The sequence below is a fragment of the Vidua macroura genome, chromosome 2, assembly GCF_024509145.1.
Source record: "Vidua macroura isolate BioBank_ID:100142 chromosome 2, ASM2450914v1, whole genome shotgun sequence".
Taxonomy (NCBI): Eukaryota; Metazoa; Chordata; class Aves; order Passeriformes; family Viduidae; genus Vidua; species Vidua macroura.
The window spans coordinates 5,279,236-5,303,638 of record NC_071572.1 but is presented as its reverse complement, the minus strand read 5'-3'; the positions used below and the strand labels follow the sequence as shown (position 1 = coordinate 5,303,638).

The following is a 24,403-nucleotide window of genomic DNA, read 5'->3' as shown; positions in this document are numbered from 1 at the left end:
CATTGCCGGGCGCTCCGGCCCCGCGCACCGCGCTCCCATTGGCTGGCTCGGAGTCGCCAACGCCCCCGCGCTGACCAATCAGCGCTCGCCGCGCCGCTCCCGCCCCTCCGGGGCGCGGCCGGGGCGGGGCGCGCGGGGGGCGGGGCCGCGGCTCGCGGGCTCGTCTTAAACGCCGCGCATCCTCCGCGCCTTCATCCTCCTCCTCATCATCATCATCATCATCACCCTCCTCACCCTCCTCACCGGCACCATCCCCAGCGTCCCCACAGCGGAGGTGTCCTGGGCAGCGTCCGGATCGCGCGGGTGAGGTGGCGGCCGTAGCGGAGGGTTGGGCGGGGGCCGCCGCATCCCGATGGCCGCAGGTTGCATCATCCGCGGGAGCGGGATGTGGGGGGGTGAGAGCTGGGGGTGGCCGTGCCCCACGCCCCAGAAGGGATGGGGGATGGAGGGCTGCGGGCCGGAGCGGATTGCCCGCAGCGGCTGTGGAGGCTCCCTGGGTGAGGATATTCCAGAACCGTCTGGATGCGATCCCGTGCCATGTGCTCCGGGATGGCTCTGCTGGCGCAGGGAGTTTGGACCAGATGCCGAACTATGATCCCTTCCAGCCTGACCCGTTCTGTGATTCTGTGCTGGGCTTCTCTTTTGGTTTTGCAAGGAAGGGGAGAGGCAGCTGCGGGTGAGGGGAGCCCCGGAGCTGCTGGCTCCGCTGCGGGTGCCCAGGACGGGCCGGAGGGTGCCTGGGAGCGCCTCCTGTGAGCCCGGAGCAGAGCTGGGCTCTCTGCTGATCCTGCAGGTTCACAAGATGACTTTGAGCCTTTTGGGTCTCTCTCGGGGTTTGGCACCGGCTCTCCAGCGGGTCTTGGCTCGCTGCCCATTGTTCTCTTGGGTGAACAATGAGGTTCTCCTGCAAGGTTTCTGTGGCAGGTCTGGCTGATGCACTGGACCATGAAGCTTATTTTTTACATTTGATTTCATATATTACCCCTCCCCAATTGGGAGGGATCTGAACTTGGCTAGGACCTGAGGGAGCTGCTCAGTAGCCATGTTAATAAAGCTCCCGGTGTCTTGAACCAGCCACAACTTGAAAGACAAGTGATTGTTCTGTTCCTGGTGGAGTGTCTAGTCCGCTGTGTATCTCTGTAATCCCAGAGCCTTTGACCACGGAGGTTTTGGAGTGCTGGGCCCCGTTCCAGCAGAGTTGCTCACTCTGTTCACCCTTGCCAGGAGTCTGTTTGCTGATTTGAGGTGTGAGAGCTCCGTGTTCTGCAACGCTTGCGCTGTGGAAAGGCGGAAAAACACAGAGCGTGGAGGCAGGGGAAGGGAAACTTGGGGATCTCATGTGGGAGAGAAAAGGCATTTCCTGGAAAGCTGGGACCTGCTCAGAACCTGCTGCTTCTCTTCTCTGGTTAGATCACCACTGATGAAGTGTGGTTTAGGTGCCAGGGCAGGCCCAGTACTGGGGCATTTGCACTCAGCATCCTTTTCTATACCAGCTGGTGGCCCTCGGTTCCCTGCCATACCCTCTGTGTGAGTTACCCAGCTTCCCTGAAGCCAGAGCCTGCTTCAAACGAGGGTGCTGGCAGCCAGGGGCAGGAGTGACCCATGTCCTGCAGGCTCAGGGACATCATCAAGCTGGCACTGGCAGCACGGCAGCCTGCCAGGGTGGCTAGCATGGGCTGGCCCCTGGTTACTGGCCTGTGGCCTGCATGTGAACACAGGACCAGGCCCACAGCAGTGCCGTGCTCCTGGCTGCTCTGGGGATCGTGCTAAAAGCTCCACAGGTGCAGCCAGAGTGATGGCAGCTGGTCTTTCCCACAAAACACGCATCAGCCAAAAGCTGCCTTCCTGCCCCGCTCTCTGCCAGCCTTTATCAGAGCTCCCTGGGCTAGCAGAACTCCTGAAGGCCTTGCAGGAGGCACCATGATGCTGGGGAAGGACTGCTCTGCTTCTGCCTGGCTTAAAGAGCTGGTCAAAAACTGAGAGCAGCTCCCTCCTTTTGTCCTGCTGGGCAACTTGTTTAATCTCTGAGCATCTGTCACCCTGCCTGGAATCCTCCTCTCCCTGAGCTTGGTGAGCTGGGCAGATCAAGAGCTCTGCTGCAGTGTTGGTCCATCTCTGTGTGCTCAGGAGGGGGAACTAGAAGCAGGGAAAGAAATACTGAAAGCTTCTGACTGCAACAGGTAGAAACACAGATAAAGCATTCTCCAGACTTTTCTCTAATGCTGCTGTGCTCCTGAAGACATCAGTCTTCACTCAGAAGAGTTACCACGTGAGTCCAGGCAGGGTTGGAGTGAACTCAGGAAATGGAGCTGTCAGACACCTGTGTGAGGGCTGCAGGCACAGCTTCCCTTCTCTGGGGGCACAGCAAACTGAACACTCCCCTGTTCTCCCTGGCTGATTTCTAGAATAACAATTGCCACAGCAGTGGAAGTTGCTTTGCTGCCAGAGTTTAATCTTTGCAAGTTTACAGAGGTGAGGGCATTAGAGAACTGCCCCCTTCCTTTCAGAAAGTTATGAGTGTGCCAGCTTGGCTTTTAAAGAGTGATCATCAAGAGGACGTGCATGTGCTCACCTGCTCTGTGGGAGAAAATGGAAATAAGGCTTTGGATTCTTGAAGGATCTCTTCCTAGAGCCATATGTTAATTCATTCCCCTGTTACTTCAGGTCACTTGATATCTCCTGGCACAGGAGGGATGGCTGCTCCTGAGGAAGTAGCAAGGGCACAGACACACTCACAGAAAAACCCAAATGTTTGACTTTCTCCATAACCTGTTCCAGCTATGGTGTTTCCAAAGGCTGGGTGGGTACTGCTGCATCTGCTTACCTGCAAAGTTCCTACAGCTCTGTAAGACCCTGTGCTGCTCAGGCTGAGCAGAACAACTGTTCTGCACTGGTTCATTTGTACCTGCTTAGCATCATCAAGTTTCCCTTTCTCAGGCTGCAGCAGAATGGAATTCTGTATGCCATCCCTGCCTGAGCAGTCCCCCCTGGGGCCATCTCCCTCTGATTCAGCTCTTGCAGCTGCCTGTTAGACAGCTTCCTCTGTGCTCCAGGCCAGCCTCAGTTAATTTGGCTGCTGCACAGGGCATGGTTAAATAGTGCAGTGCATTAGTGCTGGTACCACACACTGTGCACAGCCATGGAAACTGCAGCTCTGGACTCATCTGTGCTCTGAGCTCAGCTCAGGATTTCACTCACTGGCCCTCAGTCCTGTTCTCTAGGAGCTGAGAAATACTTTCCCTGTGGAGATGGATGCAGGGGTGTGAGCCTTGCCCATGAGACTTTCTGGGTCTCATCACTCTGTCCCACTCCCCTTTGTGACTTAGATTTAAGTGGCTTTGTAAATTCTCTTTCTGACTAATTTTTTTTTTTTTTTTGCCTTGTGTGATCTGCAGATACAAGAGCAGAAGCTACTCAGGCTTTTCTAGTTAGACTCTACCCACACCCCCAGCTAGTTATGGGAGTGTTCCCCTTTACAGGAAAATTAAATTCAGGCTGACAGAATTTTTTTCCCTGAAGATGGGCAGCTCTTCCTGCAGCTTATCTCCCTTGGTCTCTGCTGACAGTGTTCAGCTGCAGCTACAGGAGCAGAGTTGCCATCCTCCTGTCCTGCTTCCCCAGAAAAAAAATGTTGTTTTGGGCCTTTAGGGAGGATCAAGGTGGGGATTTGGATGTCCTTGACCACGTCTGACCCCATTTTGCTGAGGTTGTGTCACCTAGGGCTGCAAGAAATTAATTATGCTGCTTAAGGCTAGTGTTTGGTGACAGGATTTTTAGCTTTTTGTCTCTCTTCTCGTTTTTGTTCAGTTGAAGCCCCCATTATTGAAGCTTTGATCAAACACCAAGTATTGCCATTATGAAAATATGAGAGAATCTCACAGCTTATTTGAGGGCAATAAATACAGCTTTTTCTCAGCTTCTGCTCTTCAATAAGTAATGAGAGTTGCTGCTAGTAAATTATTAAATTTTTGCCTTATAATAAAAGAAATGAGGTGCTATTGCCTTGCCCAGTCCAGAGGGAATCCTCCAAAAGGCAGCTTTTTGAGAGCTACATTAATTTCTTTCCTGCCATCAATACAAAGAACAAATCCTGTAAACCTCTTAATTTTTAATTTTTTTTTTACTGCAATGAATTTCTCCCTCTTTCAGATTTTGGACATCCTTGAAAGACACTGAGAGCTGGTGGTGTCTTAAAGCTTTTAAAGGTTTTGTGCTCTTATTTTATGATAACTTGGAAGCGGAACAAAATTTTCACTTTCCTGTTCCTAAACCCTTGCTGCTTTTCTGGTGTATTTTGAAATGATTTGATCCTTTGGCAGCAAGGCCCCCTTTTTAGCTGGACTTTGTCAATATTGTCAGTGTTACCTGTGGCACAGGCAGTCATTGTCTGTGTCCAGTGTTTCATGCCAGCTGTCTGAGGGAGCATGTGCCCCATAGGAAACCTTGAAACTCTTCCTTCACCAAAAAAAAACAAAAAACAAAACAAAACAAAAAACAAAACAAAAAAAAAAAAAAAAACAAAAAAAACCCCACAAAAACAAAACAAAAAAACCCAAAAAAAAAACCCAAAAAAAAACCCCAAAAAAATCACTGATACTCTGGACTGTGAACCAGAATATAACCTAGAAGGAGAAATGAGGGCTGGGTTTTGCTCTGGAACTGGAAGTAAGCTGATTTCTGGTAGCAAAGACAGGTTGGTGCTAGATTTTGTGTATTTATGGGATCTTTGCTTTTTTAGACTGGTGTCTCTCATTCTAACCCTGGTCAGTAGCCTATGACAGGTTATAGTCCATCTATGACAGGTTATAGTCCATCTATGACAGGTTATAATCCTTCTTGGCTCTTGGGCATGCATTAACTGATGAAATAGAATTGTATATTTTTGGTGGCATGGAAATCTTTTTGTCTTGAAGGAAAATGAATTCAAGTCTTAGTCTGGAAAGCTGATCTTTTCAGAGGGTTGTTTTTTTTTTTTTTTCCCTAGAGTAGAGCAGTTTAAATGCTTTGGGCATTTTCTTCCAGCCAGCCTGCAGGAAGGGCATTGGAGTGCCTGAGGCAGCAGTGGTTAGTGGCCCGTGTTAACTTGCAGGATCAAATACTAAAGGTCACTGATGCTGTGATCCAAATTTTTTTCCCATTTTCTCACCAGACCATCAACTCTGTGAGATCTTAAATATGTGTTTTGTGTGCATCTGCCAGGAGGATGAGGCCAGGGACCCTTTCCAGCACAATTCAGTAATGGAAAGAGCTGAACCTTCCTGCAAAACAGTGATGAAGAAAACAAACATTAGGGGGGAAAAAACCCTCATGCTTTACAAGATTTCAGCCAGATTTTTGTCTTTAATTGATAGGAAGCAGACAGGCTCTGTGAACAACTGGTAGGAGAAATGAACTTTGTTTTGTGTTTACTAATTTCTGGAGCTAAGAGCTGCTAGAAGCATGAAGTATTTGCTGTGTGTGTTTTATGCAGCATCACTGTAGCTGTGCATGCAACACTAATTAATTTTGGGTAGGAACTTGTGAGATTTTGCTCTCCTTGAGGGTGGAGAGGCCTCTGTTCCTGGATAAAGCCTTTTTCCATAGTTGTGTACAGGTTCTTCTGGAGACAGCACCATGAAGCCCTTTCACCCTTTGTGTCTCTAGGACTGTATTTCCTGTGAACTGAAGTATTTCCTATTACTTTTTGTGGCTTTCAAGCTCCTGGAGTTGCAGAAGGTCTGATAAAAGATGTTTTGTGCTTACTGTGGAAGACAGGGCAGAGGGAAGATTAAGTAAATGCAGGAGGGACAGGGTCAGGGCACCCTCCATCAATCCTGCACAATACCTCTGCTGCATGATTTATTTTTAATCCTGTTTATAGAAGTCATCTTCACTTTGTTTTGCAGCTTCTTTTTTTTCCCCTATGAAAAAGATATGTGTTTTGCCCCTGTGACAGAGTTTCCTGATAGTTTGGTTTCTTTTTTTTTTTTTCTTCTAACTTGTATGATCTGCAGCTTTGAAGAGGATTCCAATCTTGTGACCCACAGCAGTCGTTCTCCTGAAGAAAATCCCGTTTTCTGTGCCACCACCCCCACCAAAAACCATGGAGAAGTTTGTATCAGAAAGGCCTGTTCCTGCCTCTAAGGTACTCACAGCTCTTTGGGGAATATTGTTTGCCCATCTTTCCATCACCAGGATTTGGGAGAGCAGTTATCTGTCCTGGTGTCAGCTGTCCAGCCAATGTGTCTTGTATTGCCCAGCTTCTGGGACTTGTTTCTTAATCAGGCTAAGCAATATTTCTTATCAAGACAATTTATTTATTTACCTATATATATGTATTTGTAAAAAACACTGCCTAAATTAACTGGTTTGTTCCTTACTCGTTATGTCTGAAGGCTGGCTTTCCAAAATGTTGTTTCAGAATCATAAAATGTGTTGAAATAAAGAGTTACTGAAGCAGAGGCCCAAGAGAGCTCTGAAAAGTTCTGGATTCCCCCCCCCACCCCAACCCCTTTCAAGGGATTAATTAAAAAAAAAAAAAAACAAAAAAACCTGAAGGGAGTACTGGAGTGGAAATGCAGGCTGAACAAGGGGAGAAACTTCCATTTTTACCAGAAGCTCTGTGGCTGGAGAACTTTCCAGGGAAGGGCCAAGACCAAGAGGTTTCAAAGCCAGGTTGGATGGGGCTCTGAGCTGCTGTGGAGGAAGGTGCTGGTGAAACCTTTCTGGAAGAGTTCTCTGTGACCACTCAGCCATGCAGAGTCTTCTGGCACAGTTTTCTAATTAGTCACCAGGCAGTCTTACTGTATTCCAGTCTGCTTGGAATGGGGAGGTTATTATTTCTGAGAGTTTTTGGTGTGGGAGAGGTGTCTCCCATGAGAATAGTCCTGATTTTTTGTGTGTCTGTGGAGGCTGGTTACAGTGAGCACATGTGTGTTTAAATTATCTTTGTGTAGAGCACTGTGGTGAGCTTTTGCTCCCAAACTTGCAGTGCAGGTTCTCATGTTGGTGATAAGGATTTGGCAAATCAAGATGATGCTGAAACACTTCCCCATCCTCACAGCACCGTGGAAACATCAACTCTTTTTTTTTTTTTTTTTTTCTTTTTTTAATTTTGTCTTCTTTCTCCCTCCCCCAAGAATGAAATCCTTACTCTTCCTTCCCAGAAGAAGCCAGATACAAACTCATGTCCTCATGCACCTGTCAAATATTTAGTCCCTGGTGGGGTGGAGACTGAGAACTGCAAGGCTAATGAGAAGGAGAGGCAGTGGATGCGCCCTGATACACCCAGCAAATGCACCTGGAAGCTTGGGAAGCCCCTCTCTGCCTCCCCCCATCATCATGTCACCCTGTAAGTGTTACCTTATTTGCTAATTTTCAGCAGGAATCCAGGTCTGATTAATCCATGTTTTGGATCAAGGACTTGATGTTGTAAGTTTGTATCCAGTGGATATTCCTTTGAACTAAAACAGCTGAAATAACCAGCCTGATAAAGGAGAAGGAGAAATAAAAAGCAGTAAGTGCTGTGTGGTTGTTGTGTGACCCTTCTGTGAATACACTGACTTTGTTTGTGTTTGTACCAGGCCAGAGCCTCTGAAGATCCTGCCAAACATCCTGAATAAAGTTGGCAACACACCTTTGGTGCGGATCAACAAGATTGGGAAGCACTTTGGGCTCAAGTGTGAACTCTGTGAGTTGCTGCAGGCAGAGAACAAACTACAAAGACTGTTTCACAAACTTGGGTAGATGGGGTTAGTAGTGTCATATAACCTGGCCACAGGCTATTGGCAGGAAATGGTGAGGAAAAATTCCTGGTTTTCCTTGGCAAATTTTCTGGGTTTAGGATCTGGTCATCTAAAACATCTTTGGGTTTGTACTTCATGAGAACAATTCCTGCAGCTTTTCCATTTCTGTAGAAAACGCTAAATGTTCTTAGTAGAAAATAATTTTTTAAATTTAAAGAAGCTGTGTGAAGTTTTCTACTCAGAGTATTCATCAGTGAGTGCAAAAGGCAGCCCTGCAGTTATCACTAAAGATCACTGAAAATGATTAAAGGGGTGAAACTGTCAGTGATTTTTTGGTTTTTTTTTTTTTTTTTGTTTTTTTTTTTTTTTTTTTTGTTTTGTTTTGTTTTGTTTTGTTTTTTTTTTTGGGTTGGTTGGGTTTTTAAACCCAGCCATTCTGTAGATACTGACTCTGATCTCAGAGTCCTGAAATGGGATGAAGGGATTAATGCTGGGAGTTCTGGAGTGAAAGTGCAGGCTGAGCATGGGGAGAAACTTCAGTTTGATCAGAACTTTTTTGGCTGGAGAACTTACCAGGAAAGGGGAAGGGGCAAAGAAGGCCAGGGGAAAGGGGCAAGACCAGGTTTTAAAGCCAGGTTGGATGAGGCTTGGAGCAACCTGTTCTGGTGGAAGGTGTCTCTGGTCAGGACAGGGGGTGGAGCTGGATGAGCTCTGCAATCCCTTGCAGCCCTCCTGGTTGTGTGTTTGCAGTGGCCAAGTGTGAGTACTTCAACGCGGGGGGCAGCGTGAAGGACCGCATCAGCATCAGGATGGTGGAGGATGCTGAGAAGGCTGGGATCCTGAAGCCTGGGGACACCATCATAGAGCCAACCTCTGGGAACACAGGTAGGGCATGGAGAGACTGAGGAAAGTGTGGGGGAAATGCTGTGGTGGTTTTCCTGGAAGAGGCAGGTTTGAGGTCGCAGCCTGTGCGGGGAGGAAAGGGAATCTCTTCCTGCCTGTGTGGTGCAGGGAGCAGTGCCTCTTCCACCTCACACATGGAACAATTCTGCAGTGCCCTGTGCTGACCAGAGCAGATGGGAAGGTGTTCTGCTAAATTGCAGAGCCTCTTTGCTTTAACAGAAAGGAAGTGCTAGGCCAGACTCACAAGGGCCTTTAGGAATTCAAGTCTGACTGAAATTATTGGGAAAAAAGCACCCATAAGACTGGTGTTGATGCCTTGTGAAAGCTGACCTAGAGCAGAGGCTGGACAGAGCTAGAGAAAAAAGTAGGGATTTATTAAAAGGCCTCCATGGATCCACCTTGGGCAGCACAAGGGCCGAGCCAGGGCTGCACCCAAGATGAACCAAAATGGTCCCAAAATGCACGAGCGCTCCCAGGGGCTCTCACTGGGATCAGCTCTGCTCCATTTGCACCTTGCAGTTCATTGTCCCATTCCAGCTTTAGCCCATGCAGTTCCATCCTTGTTTTTCTCTCTCCAGCCCACGTTGTTTGTGCTCTTGGGCCTGAGATTTGGATCATTTGTCCTTGGTCCCAGCTAGAGAAGGAATTGTTTTTTCTCCCTGCTCTGTGAAGAGAGCTCACCATCCCCTAATATGAAGCTCAGAAGTACACACTAAAGCAGCACAGAATGTGAAAATATAAAAGCTGAAACCTGGGACATCAGTGTGACTCTGGATCTTCCCGTTCTTTCTGTTGGGGAAGTCCCATGGTTCCTCTGTCAGGTTTGAGGAGCAGCCCTTTCCATGCTGGTGCAGGGGAGATGGGAGATGAGCTGCATCCTTACAGCACTGCCTGACAGAGCCCCTGCACGCCTGGATTGTCAGCAGATTCCACCTGGGTCCACATTTCCTTCTTGGAGGGCTGGAGGAAGGAACATTCCCCTTCGGTCGGGGGCCAGGGCAGAGCACTAATGATCAGTCTGGAGTTAACTCTGGGCTCCTGTGTCAAAGCTGTTGTAATTGTGTTAAGCTGCTCTACTCATGGAGAGTCAAACACACCTGGAATATTCCCCCTGGAGTCAAATATTAAATGCATAATACTGTTAAATAGAAATAGTTAAATATCTAATACACTGCCTCCTCTGAGGAGGTTTGTGGGGTGAGCTACAAGCTGCCCTCCTGCCTGCTGTGCTCAGGTCTGGTCCTGCTCCTAAACTCTTCTCTGGACTTCCACCCACTGCTGCTTTCTGACAGGCACAGAGCAGGCAGATTTTGTTCTGATGTGACTGGAGGGGATGAGCTGATCTGTGACCAGCTCCCCAGCCTGCAGCAGAAAACTGGGAAGTCACATCTGTTGCTGTTGGCTCAGCTGTTCTGGGGGGGGGTCAGGGGATTCTGGGGGCACTCAGGGCAGCTGAAGCCTTAGTGAGTGTGGCTGTGCCTCCTGCCTGAACAATGGCCTGGAGTGGAAAATATCCTTGTGTGTTGCATTCCTCCAGGATCCAAGGTCTTACTGTGACATCCCTCTCTCTGGGTCAGTACCTGATAAATGATTCTACTTGCACAGAATCCAAAAAGGCAGAACTGAAAGAGATACAGGACAATTACTTCAGAAAGCTGATTTTTTTTTTTTTTGTCACATAAGAGCAAAGACCAGGGCACACAGTAACCTGAGAGAATTGGTTTTTGCTCTCTACTGCTCAGACCTAGTGAGTATGTTGAATGTGAGAGCTAATGTGTTATATTTTTATCCTCTCTGCATCCCAGTTATCCCTCACCCATAGTCCTGTTTTTATGTTTGCTGCATTTCCAGGTCAGTGGTAGAAAGTACAAAGTATTAGAGTTCAGGTCTCAAAATCTTTTCTTCATCACAGACCATAAGGAAGATCTGGATGACTTCTCTTCAGCCTTCGGCTTTAATGAAGCTGCTGCTGTCTTATTTATTTGTGTATTTGGGCACCCATATTTATATATAATATACTGAGAAAACTTTCCCTTCCCAATATATCAAACACTACTTGAGTTGTTTTAGGTGTGAGGTATGCTTCTCTTACAGGAAGAGTTAAAGATTATTAGGGTGTTTTGTTTTTTTTTCTCCCCTATGCAATCCACACAAAACCAGAGCCACCTTTGAACAAGCAGCTTCTGTGTAGGGTGAGCTCCATGTGCAGGTGCCCAGAGGAGCAGGGGAGCTGCAGCCTGACCTCTCACACCTCTCAGCCAACCTGATCAGCTCAGCCTGTCCAGCAGAGAGGTGATCTGACAGCAGGTGTAAGCCTGTCTTCCACAGGGACAGCACTTCTGAGCTCAGCCCTTCAGGTGACCAGGCAGGAGGTAGAGATTTTCAGAGTAGAAATGAGATGTCTGTCTCCCACAGCCAGGGTGCTTCACTGGGGTAGCAAGCTGACACAGTCTATTAGAACCTCAATCACCAACAGCATCTAAATAATTTCTTTTTAGACAGGACTTAGTTTCAACACATTGCAAATAGAGATTTATGCAGAAGTGAGTCAATAGAGGCTCTACAGACCTTTTGGCAGAATCCAAGTGATTCCTCTCATCTCCTCCGGCTTAAAGCACATTCCTTTCCCAAATTAATGCTGGAAAAATGAAGTGGGTGAGACAGGCGGTAGGTGATGTGCATGTGGTAAAGCCAGCAATTTGCACATGCCAGGTTCCCCCACCCTTGGCTAAACTTCCTCTGGGCTGTGAACCTCAAACAAGGATCAGCACCTGTAAACCCGACAGGCAGAAACATTCCCTTTGCCACCCCTCTGGAGACACTCTGGTGGAAATGTGATGAAAGCCAGGGCATGCCAAAGCTGGCACTGTGGGTTTTGTGCTCTGCTGCTGCTCACTGAGTGCTCTGCTTGCCTCTGCTTGCTTGCAGGGATCGGGCTGGCCTTGGCGGCGGCAGTGAAGGGTTACCGCTGCATCATCGTCATGCCAGAGAAAATGAGCATGGAGAAGGTCAGAGCTGCCTCTGTTTTCAAGAATTTAAAGATAAACATGTTTGCACTCGCAGAGCTCCTGCTGCAGATCAGTGCTGGGGCTTCAGAAACAAAGGTGCAGGCTCTTGGCCGGGGAAAACTCTGCTGAGGTGCTGTTGCCAGTGCCCAGAGAAATCCAGGCTGGCTGGCCATGGATAGAAAATGTCTTGAAGACCCATCCTCACAGCACTGCCACTTTGAAAACTCCCATAATTGTTTTAAATACAGATGTCAAGACAGCCTGAGGTTTGCCTGGCACATTGAAGTGGTTACCTGTGCCCCAGGTGAGCTGTTCCTTGCTGAGCAGATGGTGAAGGAAGACAGTGCTGAAGCTTTGAATATCCTGCAAATATTCTGGCCTTGGGGCTGAGTGTGAAGGGAGCCTGTTGAGGGTATTTTGGGGTTTTGTGACCACCTTTATTTGCTGCAGGTGGATGTCCTGAGAGCTCTGGGTGCTGAGATTGTGAGGACCCCAACCACAGCCAGATTTGATTCTCCTGAATCTCACGTGGGAGTGGCCTGGAGGTTGAAGAATGAAATCCCCAATGCACACATCCTGGACCAGGTGAGAGCCAAGGTGTCAGAGGTGCAGGTGTAGCATGGAGGAGGCTCTGTGGTGTTCTGGGTTGTCTGTTCAACACTCTCACATGTGTCTGGAGGAGAAGATGCCCCAAATCTGGAGCTGGGGCTGAGCAGTCACCACATTGTAGGAAAGGAGGTTTTTACAGTCACTAGAGAGCAGCAATGAGCTGGTGTTTGCCAGAGCTACAATACTTAGGGTGTCTATTTCCACTGAGCTGGCAATCCTGTGAGGAAGAATGGACATGGGGGTCACATTGCTAGGAGTGCTGTCCCACAGACAGGACTGATTTTGGCATGGGAGGGTGCTGGCACCTTAGGACTGCGCTTAAATTAGGTCACTTAGGAGGCCTAATTCCAGATAAAACACAATGAAGCGTTCTGCAGAGAGTATGTTTAGGTGTTGTGAGGTTTGAGGATTGTTAGAAATGTTTTTGAACTCGCTCAAAATGTGATTTTTGTACTTCTGATCTGTTTTATGGCTGATCTGCCTTTCTATTTAGTACCGCAATGCCAGCAACCCCCTGACCCACTACGACACCACGGCTGAGGAGATCCTGCAGCAGTGTGATGGTAGGTCTGCTCTACTGCTAAACCCCTTCCAAGAGCTCCTGGTAGTGCCTTGTTCTTATGTGCTTGGAGAATGAGCCCTCAGATGAGAAAAGCATGGATTTTGATAAAGCACCCCCATACACATGCTGTGTGTTGTTAGAGAGTTATTTCAGTAGTCATAGTAATGATGTTTTTTTCCATTAAAGAAGAATTCTTTGGTTTTTAGACTTCTCTGCCCTGTGAGCAGGTGGAGAAAGTAGTGATGTTTAAGTTACTTTAAAAAAAATCCCCATAGGTAGACTGCTATGGAATAGAGTCAGTCTTTGATCACAAATAAAGAAATAGAGGTTTTAGCATTCCCAGAGCAAATACTCCAATACACTGGAAGCATCTTCGTTTAGGAGTCCTCAGGAGCACAAGCTGCTCTGTGTCACAGCTGTCACCAGCAGGACCCTCTGGCTCTGCAGGGCTCTCCCCAGTGCTGGCTCTGGGCAGCTGAGCCCCAGAAGGGGCTGAGCTGGGGCAGCAGAGCTTCAGCTGGGCTCATTCCTCAGCTCAGGAGCTGGTTTGAGAGCTGCTGGAGACATTCCCTGTGATGCTGCAGCCACGTGGGCATTTCCATAGGGCACAGAAGGGAGTCAAGAAGGCTCCAGGCCTGCCTTATTAAACAGTGCAGTTTCTGACTGGACCTTCTGATAAGAAAATCAGCAATTAAATTCATTCACATAAAGGTGAAGACCACGTGGAAGGTTCCCCTCCTTCCTAAAACTCTGGCTGTTCAGAGGATTTGCCTTGTCTTTCTGTGACAAACTTTGAGTTAAACTGAGTACACTTTTACAAGCTGCCATCCCACAAACTGAGAGTCCAGATGAGTTCCAGATTTAGGCTTCTTGTTTCTGTTTACTTCCCCTTACAGCCCAGGCATTGTTCAGTTACCTCTGCTTGGTGGGGTGTTATTCTCTTGGCTGCTAAGCAATTGATTTTGTGTGTGAATTGGTGATCTTTTAAAAATCCTTTTTTTTTTTTTAATTAACAAAGCTGAAAGCTATCATGTGGATGCACCAGAGAAGCTGTAGGTGGTGACACAGGGATGAACTATCATATCCACACTCACTCTGAGTGCTAGTGACCAAAACAGTCTTTTTCACATGAAACTGAGGGAGCAGTTGTGTTAACATTTCTCTCCAGGGATGCCTGTCCCATGCTCTTGGCACTCACTCAGTTAATTAACAAACATAATGAGCTGCTCAGTTTAACTTAGAGAATGACTTGTCTGTTTCAGCAGACACAGGAACAGGAAAACTGCAGCTATCAGCTCTGTGGGCCACATCCAGCTGTGTCCAAAGTGCCACAGATTGGTGCCTTGCCAGGCCTCTGGGTGGACATTTCAAAACCCTTGTTGGAGAAAATGATGATTGAGCAATGTAGTTTCAAGCACAGCTCCTGGAAAGCAGAGAGTCCTACCCTGCCCTTTTCAGCTGCTTTGTGCCTTTTTGTTGAGGAAAGTCCATCCTTAGGTGTAAGTAGGCTCTCAAGCCATCCTTCTGCTGGAGATTTCACACTTCTCTCCCACTCCCTTAAACAGGAAAGGTGGACATGGTGGTGGCCACGGCTGGCACAGGAGGTACCATCACTGGCATCTCCAGGAAGCTGAAGGAGAAGTGTCCAGGGTGCAAAGTAAGTGAGAAGCCCACTGCTTTTGTCTTTAGTGTCTCCTCAAACTGCTTCCCTTGGCACATCCCACTCCTGGTAAGCCTGCCCTGGCTCTCTGTGGGAAGCTCTTGGGGATTCTCAGTTAAAATGTAGGTCTGGCTGCAGAGAGGGTTTCAGTGTTTGAAATCATCGTGCTCTGGTCCCACCGGTGACCAGAGTTCAGGTTTGGCTCAGCAGATGAACGCTGACCCTCAGATCCCTCTGTGGGGTGCCTGGGAAACTTCCTTCTCTGGAAGTTTCTTCTTCTGCTGTGTTCTGCAGCCTTGGGTTTCCTCCCTGGCTGTGCCTTTCTCAGCTGCTCTGGAGCTGCTGAGGTTTTGCCCAGTGGAATTGTCTCTGCACACACCAGCCTGTGTGTTTAACTGTGTGATATGTGAGATTTCCTCGCAGAACTCAGGATCCTGCTTCAATCTTGAGAATTTTCCTACACAGGCAGGGAGTGGTAAAGAAAATAAAACTGATCTGCTTGCACTTGGCACAAAATGAGTTGTCTGTAATGACGCCTGGCATGTGAATGAGCACAGCCTTGTCTCAGGGAAACCCTGTTTTCTGTTTAAACCGAGCAAAACCCATGTGTAGAACAAGTGGTGGCATCACTCTGAGAAGGTGGGATGGGTTTCCAAGGGGGCCAGAAGCAGCAAAGCCTTTTGCTCCCAGGGGAGGTGAATGTTGCCAGGAGGAAATGAACAGGAGAGCAGGTTGGCTGTGTGCCACCAGCAGCTGTGACAAGGCCAGTGCTCACAGGGGCTGTACTCTCCAAAGCTGTGTCTTGGTGGCCTGAGTGGAAACTGCTTCTCCAGATTATAGGTGTGGATCCTGAAGGCTCCATCCTTGCTGAACCAGAAGAACTGAACAAGACTGACAAGACAATGTATGAAGTGGAAGGAATTGGATATGATTTTGTCCCCACAGTGTTGGATAGATCTGTAAGTCTCACTGCTTGGTTTACTGCCCTTTGCCCTCTGCTGGGATGCAGGACTGAGGTTAAAGGCAGAGGAAAATTTGGGGAAGTATTTCTTTGAGCTGAAATGGAAGGGTTAGCAGACAGAACTATTCCTGTTCCTTCCATCAGCATAAACAGCCCTTGAAAGGCTTCTGAACTGGCCACATTAGTTTTGCAATGCCAGGTCAAAATACGGTGATAACATTTTCCTGCAACACACACTTTTATGCTTAAAAAAAACCCAAAACACACCCCAAAAAAATCAGTCATGAAATACACACAGTAACAATTAAACAGACACACAACAAAGAACACCAACTTACCAATCACAAAAAAACCCACAAAACAACAAAACCAAACCTTCCAGCAGAGCATCCCAGCCCCTCCTGGACAAAGTGGTTAAGACTGTCCTGAGCAGAGCCTGTGTCCCTGGGAAGCCTTCCAAGAGGGGAGGAAGCTGGTGCTGTCTGAGGCTGACTCACAGCAGCCTGCTCTCACAGAAGAGTTCCAGCAAGGAGCCTTTTGTGCTGATGTGATCATCTTACCTTGGCAAAAAAACCCCACTTGGCATTTGGAGGAGGATGGAAACCCCCGGCTCAGTAGGGCAGCTGCTCCCTCAAAGAGCCAGAGCTGAATTCACACTGGTTGTGTAGCTCCCCTGTCCCTCCTCAGTTAAACAGAGCCTTGTTTCTGTCTCCTGCCCCTCCCCAGACAGTGGACCAGTGGTACAAGAGCAATGATGAGGAGTCATTTGCCTTGGCACGGATGATGATCCGCGAGGAGGGGCTGCTGTGTGGTAAGAGCAGGCAGGAACGCTCTGCCTTTCTCTGAGCAGTCTGTGGGAGGCTGAAGCCTTGTGCAGATCAGAGACCTCTTTCCACTTCAGATCTTGATTTCCTTGCTCTGGGCTCCTCTTTCTCTCTCCTCCTCCCTTTTGATGGCTTTCATGCGGTGGTTTGACGGTGTTGGCCCTGCTGTGTGTTCTGGCAGGGGGCAGCTCGGGCAGTGCCATGTCTGTGGCTGTGAAGGCGGCCAAGGAGCTGAAGGAGGGTCAGCGCTGTGTTGTCATCTGCCCTGACTCCATCAGGAACTACATGTGAGTGTCCTGCTGCTTTTCTCTCTGGGAGAGGGGTCAGGGAGTCCCTCAGACCTCACAACACCCAGTTATCCCAGCAAAGAATGCCTTTGGGGCACAAGTTCTGAGCTGTCTAAAAGGGGTCTGGCATGGAGCAGGAAGGATCTTTTCCCCTTTAAATCTGAACTCTGATTTCAGTAGATAATCATCACTGGTTAGCATTTCTCACAGCAAAGACCTTGCTTTCACTGTGTTATTTGTGGGGGACCATTCCGGAAGGGTTCCTGTGCCCACAGCAGGATCCAGCAGTCCTGCAGCAGCCACACTCAGGGTGGGTTTGCAGGTGGAAACATCAGGGCTTTGAGCTGTGCTGAGAAGTTTTTCTCCAATCACATTGAAACATAGCCCAAAACATGGTATTTTTAGCCGAGTTTCCTCACCCATGTTGCATCCAGCTCATTACTGGACAAACAGCAGCTGCAGACAAGACACATCTCCATTCCAGGCTGTGTCTCTATGATATTGCAAGGGGCTGATGCAGTTGGAGCTTTGTTTCCTGTGGGACTCCTTTTTGTCCCCATGAGTATTTCTTCTCCATATCCCTGGCTGCTAAGGGTGGATGGCAAATGATGTCCTATTTCCACTTACACTTTATCTGTTGGTGGCAGTGAGCTGTGAACAGTTGTCTCTGTTTGTTGTCAGATGTTCAACCTCTGCTAATGAGCTTTTCACTTCCTGGTGCTCTGCAGGTCCAAGTTCTTGAGTGACAAATGGATGATTCAGAAAGGGTTCATGAAAGAAGAAGACCTTGGCAACAAACCCTGGTAAGCCAGTCAGATCCATTTGGATTTCCAGCAGTCTATTCAATCGAGTTTATGGCAGCTGCTAATTTAAAGCTCATTTCAATTCACACTTCTCCTTTGATTTAGCTGATCTTCCATGCTATTGTCTTGATGTATAATTGCAGCTATTAATCTAATCTACTTTAATTAGTTCACATCCTTTCTTGAGTTGTATGGCAGCAGAAGAAAATTTGGTACTTAATGACTTTTTTTTTTTCTAATGAAAAGTGTTATTTGGAATTAAAAAAAGAAAATATGCGAAGAATCCTTCCAAAATCAGAGTTCTTGAGTGCAAAGCACTGCAAGTCTACATAGCTAGAAGGGAATCTTCCCTCAATTGTTGCCTGTAATGACTGCAAATACAGATATGTCTTTGAGTAGGAGTGCAAAATTTTCTGTGTGAGAGATAAATAATGAAACTGGGAGGTTCAGTGCTTTCCACTGACTATGTGTAATTGTAGAAAGCAGATGAAATGAGGAAAAGGGTTTGATTTTCAAGCCTTCTCACAATTCAGAGACTTTCTGATGTTGGGAATAACCCCTGAGAGCCCTGAAGCTTTATTGACTCTGGCTGAATCCTGACTCTGCCTTGCAGTCTTTTGTCATTCCTGTGGTGCTGGAGGCCCCGCATGAAGGGCTGGTTCTGTGTTCTCCGTAAGACTTGCATGGGTTTGTTTTTCACTCCATCCCCAGGTGGTGGAACATCAGTATTCAGGAACTGAGCCTCTCTGCCCCCCTGACTGTGCTTCCAACTGTTACCTGTGCAAAGACTGTGGAAATTCTCCGGGAGAAGGGATTCGACCAGGTACCAGTTGTTGATGAATCTGGGTATGTCCACATATATCACTCTTCATCCATTTGTATCACTTCCCTCACCAGGTCCTCAGGGATGTCTTTTAAATGCTTGCTGGAAATACTGGAAGGGGGAAATAATGGGTGTCTTTTCACCCATCCTTTTTCATTTGTTAACGCAGTTCAGAAATGTTGCCTTGAACACACCAATGCTGGGCTTTGTGTTTTCATCTGCCCTTCACATGATTCTAATTATTATTATGATATACTTACTCATTGTGTCTCTGCAGGATAATTTATTTTCTTTTAATAATACCAGCTAAACTTAAAGAAAGCAAAAATTCCTGTTTAAAACAATCAACCCCAAACGTGCCCGTGTCTATCAGAGCTTTCTTCAGCACACTGTGTTATAGTGCAGTGCTGCAGTGACCCCCAGAAACCAGGTGTCCCCAGCAAGCTGGAATGTGCCTTATCACCCTTCACCCCTCCTGCAGACAGGCTGAGTACTGAGGAGTTGCTCAGTTGTGCTGACCTGAGGGATCCTCACAGGGAGAAGGGAAATGAGCCAGACTGGGGTGAGCTTGTCTCTGGCTGTCACACCTTTCAAAAGAACAGAGCAGAGGGTGAAAAAAATGAAGCAGTTTGTGCTTTCCAAAAGCTCTCTGAGATTGCAGGTAGCTCTCTCCAGTTGCAAGGAGCAGAGATGAAAAGGTCCTGGTGCTCAGAAGGACCTCCTGCCTGGTGTGTGAGTCCCCAGAACCTCTGAGAGCTGTACTCTGCCTCCTGCAGCCACACAGAATCCAAGTGTACCATCAATAATGCTGCATTATTACCCTGAAGTAGCTGAACTGACTCCTCCAAGCTAGCTGAGAGTGGATGCTTTTTTTTCTACAGGAACACCTGAGCCTTTTGTGTTTTTTATCCCTATTTTGTCTCTCCTTCTCCAGGGTGATTCTGGGCATGGTTACCCTGGGTAACATGCTTTCCTCACTGCTTGTTGGAAAAGTTAAGCCTTCTGATGAAGTCAGAAAAGTAATCTACAAGCAATTTCAACAGGTAGGCAGGTGTATTCTGCAGCTCCTGGTTCTCTGGTTGAAAGTACTGGACTAGGTGTGCTAACACTGCATAGGCTGGGTGAGGTTCACCTGGGGCCATGCCAGCAGCTGTTACTGAGCACAGAATTTTCCTTTAAAAACGTGGGATGCTTTGCTTAGTTTTCACCAGGATTTAAGTTCCAACACTGTCCCAAAGTGGATTGAGTGCTGTGTTCTGGAAGTGTGCTTAATCCTTCTGTTCAACCTGTGAGCCACCCAAGGGTGCTGGTTCTTTATGGACAAATGTAAATTTATTTTTTCCTCCCCAGACAGATAATCCAGCATCATGGGGAAATGTGGTGCGTAACACAACTGCCTAGTTCATGTTCTCCCTCAGCTGGGCACCTCAAGAGTTTCTGGGGCTGGTGATGTGGGATGGTTTCTGGGGCTGCTCTGGTGTTGGCTGCATCAGCCAATTCTCTGCATTTCTGAGATTGTGGCTCTTTGCCATGGGCAGCTTGAAGGCTTCTTTAGTAAAGAACAGCTTAACCATTTCTTTTCCCTTTATTTCTGGTATTTTCTTGGTGGAGGCTGGAAGGGGAGTGACACAAGCTGTGGTACTGCTGACATGTTAACTAAAAATGGTTATTTTCCATTTGAATTGATGGGTTAATGGAGAAACATGGTGGAATGCACATAACCTCAGAAGTATTGTGGATTTTGCTTTTCTTGCCATTTTAGTCAAGCTGATTTGGCTTGTTTATGAGTGAAATTGGGAAAATGAATCATCTGTGTCACCAAAATCACTTCTGATATCCTACATGGGATACCACAGCCTGCATCAAATAAGAGGCTTAGCCTGCAAACCAGGGCAAAGGTACATTTTGGAAAGATGGGTCTTTTGGCTTTTTTAGGTTGCTCAGAGAGGTGGTGGATTTCCCATCCCTGGAAGTGTTCAAGGCCAGGCTGGATGGAGCTCTGAGCAACCTGGGATAGTGGGAGGTGTCCCTGCCCATGGCAGAGAACTGGATGATCCTAAAAGTCCCTTCCACCCCAAACCATTCTGTGATTTTATAACATGGGCAGCCTGCTTTGGTAGGATCACCTCAATTACTTTATGATAATCTCTTAGAATGGAAGCAGAAGGATTAGAGCTTTTTTGAAGGTACAGTTGTGCTCTGGAGATTTGAAACACCAGTCACAGGATAATTTGCCAACCCAAACAAGTGCTAGTGGAGGGAGGAGCCATCCCTGTAGAATCAGATGTTAGTTCCAGTGGTTTGGGTTCCCAGTCATGTGTAGTGTAGTACTCACTGCCTAGAGACCTAGTAAGCTTAAAAACAAAGCCTAAATGTGGGAAAACCCGTGGGCAAATGTTTAAGGACCTTGAACAAGCAGGTGAAAACTCTGTGGGGGTTCTGTTAAGTTTCCACTGAGCATCTCTAGGCATGTTTATGCCTTCATGGTTGTCCCAGTGGGGCACCCAAGGGGCTGCTTGTCCTGGTTATCTGTAGCCTGCCCACTCCCTGAAGGCAGATTTGGGACTGATGGGTGACTCCATGTGGCAGATTTCTCACCTCCTTCCTTTCCTGGCCCCCAAATTTAAGGATTGATTCCTCAGTCTGGACTATAGCAGGTCTCTTATACACAGGCTGCTGGAATCCTCTGACTCCCAGTATGGAGACAGAGCTCTGTGTTCCAGTGCAGCCCAACTCTTCTTGCTGTGTAATTTATTTCTGACAGAGAGGCTTTTTGAATCTGCAGTGCAAGACTCTTCTTTGCTGTGGATTCCTTTAATAAAAGGATGTCAGATGGTGGGTGCTGGGGAGAGTTCACCTGGTTAATGGAGCTGCTGCTTCATCTGTTAACTCATATTTGAACAGTTTTAGGCATTTTTTAAAATGATTACAGCAAGTGATTGCTGAAGTGTTTTGGAAATATCTGTTTTTTTCAGAGTTGACACAGGGTGCTTTCTTGTTCAGTCTTCGTAAAGTTGAGCTTCACAAAGAAAATGAATTATTAAATCTCTGTTCCTTGATTTGCACCTGAATCCTGTGTTAGCTGGCAATCTTTCACCCTTGATTTTGATTTTTGGCTTCTTTGGGCTCTTCTACCTTTGCAGATCATATTCACTTCCACAATGATTTGCAGCCTGATTTGTTCACTTTTTCACTCTTTTTAGAATAAAATCACCAAATATAAACTCTTTTATGGTCACTTCTTTTGTTGAGACACATGAAATACTTGACCTTCTTTGATTATTAGCACTTTTCAGATCTTCATTAAATTCATTATGTTTACAGAACCAGAAGGAATAACTTCATCTAGTGCTTAGTGGTTTTTTGGAAATTAGAAACAAAGAAAACTGATCTTTTAAGTCGGACTTGATTTGTTGGTGGGAGCAGTACACAAATGCTGATGTATTGATTTTAGTTCTGTACGAAGTGTATGGGGATTATTGACTGCTAAACATAGAAAGGACTGTTTTATTCAAGTTCTGTAACTCTCTCCTCAGATTAACCTGAAAGACAACTTGGGGAAACTCTCTCACATCCTGGAAATAGACCACTTTGCTCTGGTGGTTCATGAACAAATTCAATGTGAGTACAAAGTACTGCACCTGGTGAGAGCAAATCTTTGAGTGGTAACAAGAAGCAAGTGAGAGTGTGAATGTGTGAAGTGAGCTCTGAAGAAGCAAAATCCTCATTCTGTGTCTAAATTTGTGCTACTCAGCCTAATTTCCATCCCTGGAGGTGTTCAAGTCCAGGCTGGACATGGCTTGGAGCAACCTGGCGTAGTGGAAGGTGCCTCTGCCTGTGGCAAGGGTGGAACAAGATGATTTTAAGGTCCCTTCCAACCCAAACCATCCTAGGATTAGTAAGACTCAATAAATCTTCAAATCTGAGGTATATCACTCTTAAATCTGAATAATATTTTGTCCTGTTTAATCTTCCAAATAGTAGACAACTTTGCAAAGTTAAAAACACTGAGAAATGAGACTCAAAACAACATTAAGTTGTGCCAGATAAATTTATCTTTAGATTCTCAATTATAACTGGAAAGAGAAAAGCCATCAAATTTGGGGCTGTTCCTGATAATCTCCATAAGGATGTGCTCTTGGCTCTGAGCTGACCATTTATAAACCTGGAATCTCACTGGAAGCTTGCAGTGAAACAGATTTTGAGTAAAAAAAAAAGCCCAGGACAGTCCAGCTGACTGAAAAAACTGAGAATAGAAGTAGACTAAACATCTCCATACAGGCAGACTTTAGGAACTGGAATATAGACCATTGATAAAGGGCCAGAGGTCATGTGGTCACTTGGTTCCCAGGTCAAGGCTTAGGCTCACAATGAGAAAATTACTTGAACCTGTGCTCTCAAAGCAGCAAAGACTAAATAGTTAGCACGTTTTTTGGATATAAATGGGGTATTGTGGTTTTTATTCTGTGGTTGACAGGGATGGAGGAAGATGGTTGTGGCACATTTCCTCCTCAAAATGTGGTTCCATTGGGCCATTCAAGTGGCCCCTGGTTCCAGTGGGGTAATGCCACTTGCAGCTGTTTCATGCAATTAATGTTTGAGGAAAATACACTTCATAACAAGAGGGCCTGGTTGGAATTTTTGCGTCAAGAAAAATAAATCCACTGGATCCTTATCTTTCCTTCCATAAAGTTTCAGTGTCCCTTTTGATGAGGAGCTTTTCTGAGCTGAAAATCCTTGTCACTTGCTCTGTGACTCTTGGCCAAGGTGCCTTTTGTGTCCCCCCCTGTGTGTGTGCCAGGATCACCCAACAGCTCCAGGCTCATGGAGCTGGGATGGCTCAGCCCCCGATTTTACAAACACTGCCACTAAAACCAAGGAGAAATGGGTGTGTTTGTGCCTCCTGGAGCCAGAACTCCCATTTTTTTCCGTGCAGATCACTCGGATGGCTCCTCCAGCAAGCGGCAGATGGTGTTTGGCATCGTGACAGCCATCGACCTCCTGAACTTCGTGACCGCACGGGAGCGCGAGAGGAAATCCAACTAGAGCCAAGCAGCAACGTGGAGCCTCCTCAACATTCTACAATCTCTAACAAAGAATCAGGTTTATGTCTTAAGTAGAATAGGGTTTTTTGGGTTTTTTTGTGCTTTTTTTTTTGGTTGGTTTTGGGTTGTTTTGTTTTGTTTTTTAATTCTGAAAATAAGCAGTTAGCTATCCTGGTGTCAGCTATCCAGCCAATGTGTCTTGCTGTATTGCCCAGCTTCTGGGACTTGTTTCTTAATCAGGCTAAGCAATATTTCTTATCAAGACAATTTATTTTTTTACCTATATATATACATATATGTATGTGTAAAAAATGCTGCCTGAATTAACTGGTTTGTTCCTTACTTGTTATGTCTGGCTTTCCAAAGGCTGGCTTTCCAAAATGTTGTTTCAGAATAATAAAATGTGTTGAAATAAAGAGTTACTGAAGAAGAGGCCCAAGAGAGCTCTGAAAAGTTCTGGATTTTTCTCCCCCCTCCCTATTTAAGTTAGATAATACTTGTGTGGAGACAAAATTGGGACTGGGGCATGGGGAGAAGAAAGGAGGGTTTCCCTTTAGGTGGCATCATTGTAAAACAAGAAAACGTCCTCAGGGCTGAAGCTGATACTTGTTCTGCTCTGTGGAAAAGCTGGTTTGAGTTAGAAGCATGGCAGTGAAGTGACAAACATCAACCAGTGACACTGTTTTACACAGTGCACCAGCTTCCCCTGCCACGACAGACCTATTTTTTTTTCCCAATGGTGTCCTGATAAATAAGCACAAGTAAGGGAAGATTTAAAAGGTAAGATCAAGCATCTTGCCCAAAGATTTTTTTAAATTATGCTGTTTCATCTGTTGCCTTCCTCTTCCCTCCCCACCCTCTCATTTATCTCAGAATGCCTTTTTTGTGCCTGTTTCAGGAGAGCCAAAGATAAGCTGTCAGGAGCTGTGAACTCCTCCAAGTCTTGTTCAGGTACTCTTACCCTGTAGTGCCTCATTCCAGGAGAAAAGCCCTGCATTGGCTACTCCTTCAGATTAGGGCTATTGCTGAAGGCAAGTGACCCATCCTTACCTTAGACTGTGGTTGGCCATTAAATTCACACACTTCTTTAAGATGCAAGACAATTTTTCCCTAGGCTCTGGGGAAAAAAAAAAAAACTACTGTAAATCTAAAAATTTACAACTTCAGTAGTAACTGAAAGTTTGTAAAGAGTGA

At 46.5% G+C, this 24,403-nt stretch overlaps 1 protein-coding gene across 1 annotated transcript; it reads left to right on the top strand.

The window, feature by feature from the left end:
- Positions 1-217: 217 nt before the first annotated feature.
- Positions 218-23,650, top strand: LOC128803425 (cystathionine beta-synthase-like protein). Its single transcript, XM_053970375.1, has 17 exons — positions 218-303; positions 5,994-6,124; positions 7,119-7,330; positions 7,563-7,669; positions 8,475-8,609; positions 11,556-11,635; positions 12,086-12,220; positions 12,738-12,807; positions 14,372-14,463; positions 15,300-15,425; positions 16,154-16,238; positions 16,433-16,538; positions 17,267-17,341; positions 18,053-18,187; positions 19,099-19,207; positions 21,701-21,785; positions 23,101-23,650. The coding sequence occupies exons 2-17, from the start codon at positions 6,083-6,085 to the stop codon at positions 23,208-23,210; spliced, it is 1,704 nt and encodes a 567-aa protein (XP_053826350.1). The 5' UTR covers positions 218-303; positions 5,994-6,082; the 3' UTR covers positions 23,211-23,650.
- The last annotated feature ends 753 nt before the right edge of the window (positions 23,651-24,403 follow it).

Excerpts from the sequence above, each read along its gene's own strand:
- LOC128803425 (XM_053970375.1), top strand. The coding sequence starts at position 6,083 with ATGGAGAAGTTTGTATCAGAAAGGCCTGTTCCTGCCTCTAAG. Across the intron at positions 6,125-7,118 it reads GGCCTGTTCCTGCCTCTAAG|AATGAAATCCTTACTCTTCC; the intron begins GTACTCACAGCT and ends CCCTCCCCCAAG. Across the intron at positions 19,208-21,700 it reads TCTACAAGCAATTTCAACAG|ATTAACCTGAAAGACAACTT; the intron begins GTAGGCAGGTGT and ends CTCTCTCCTCAG.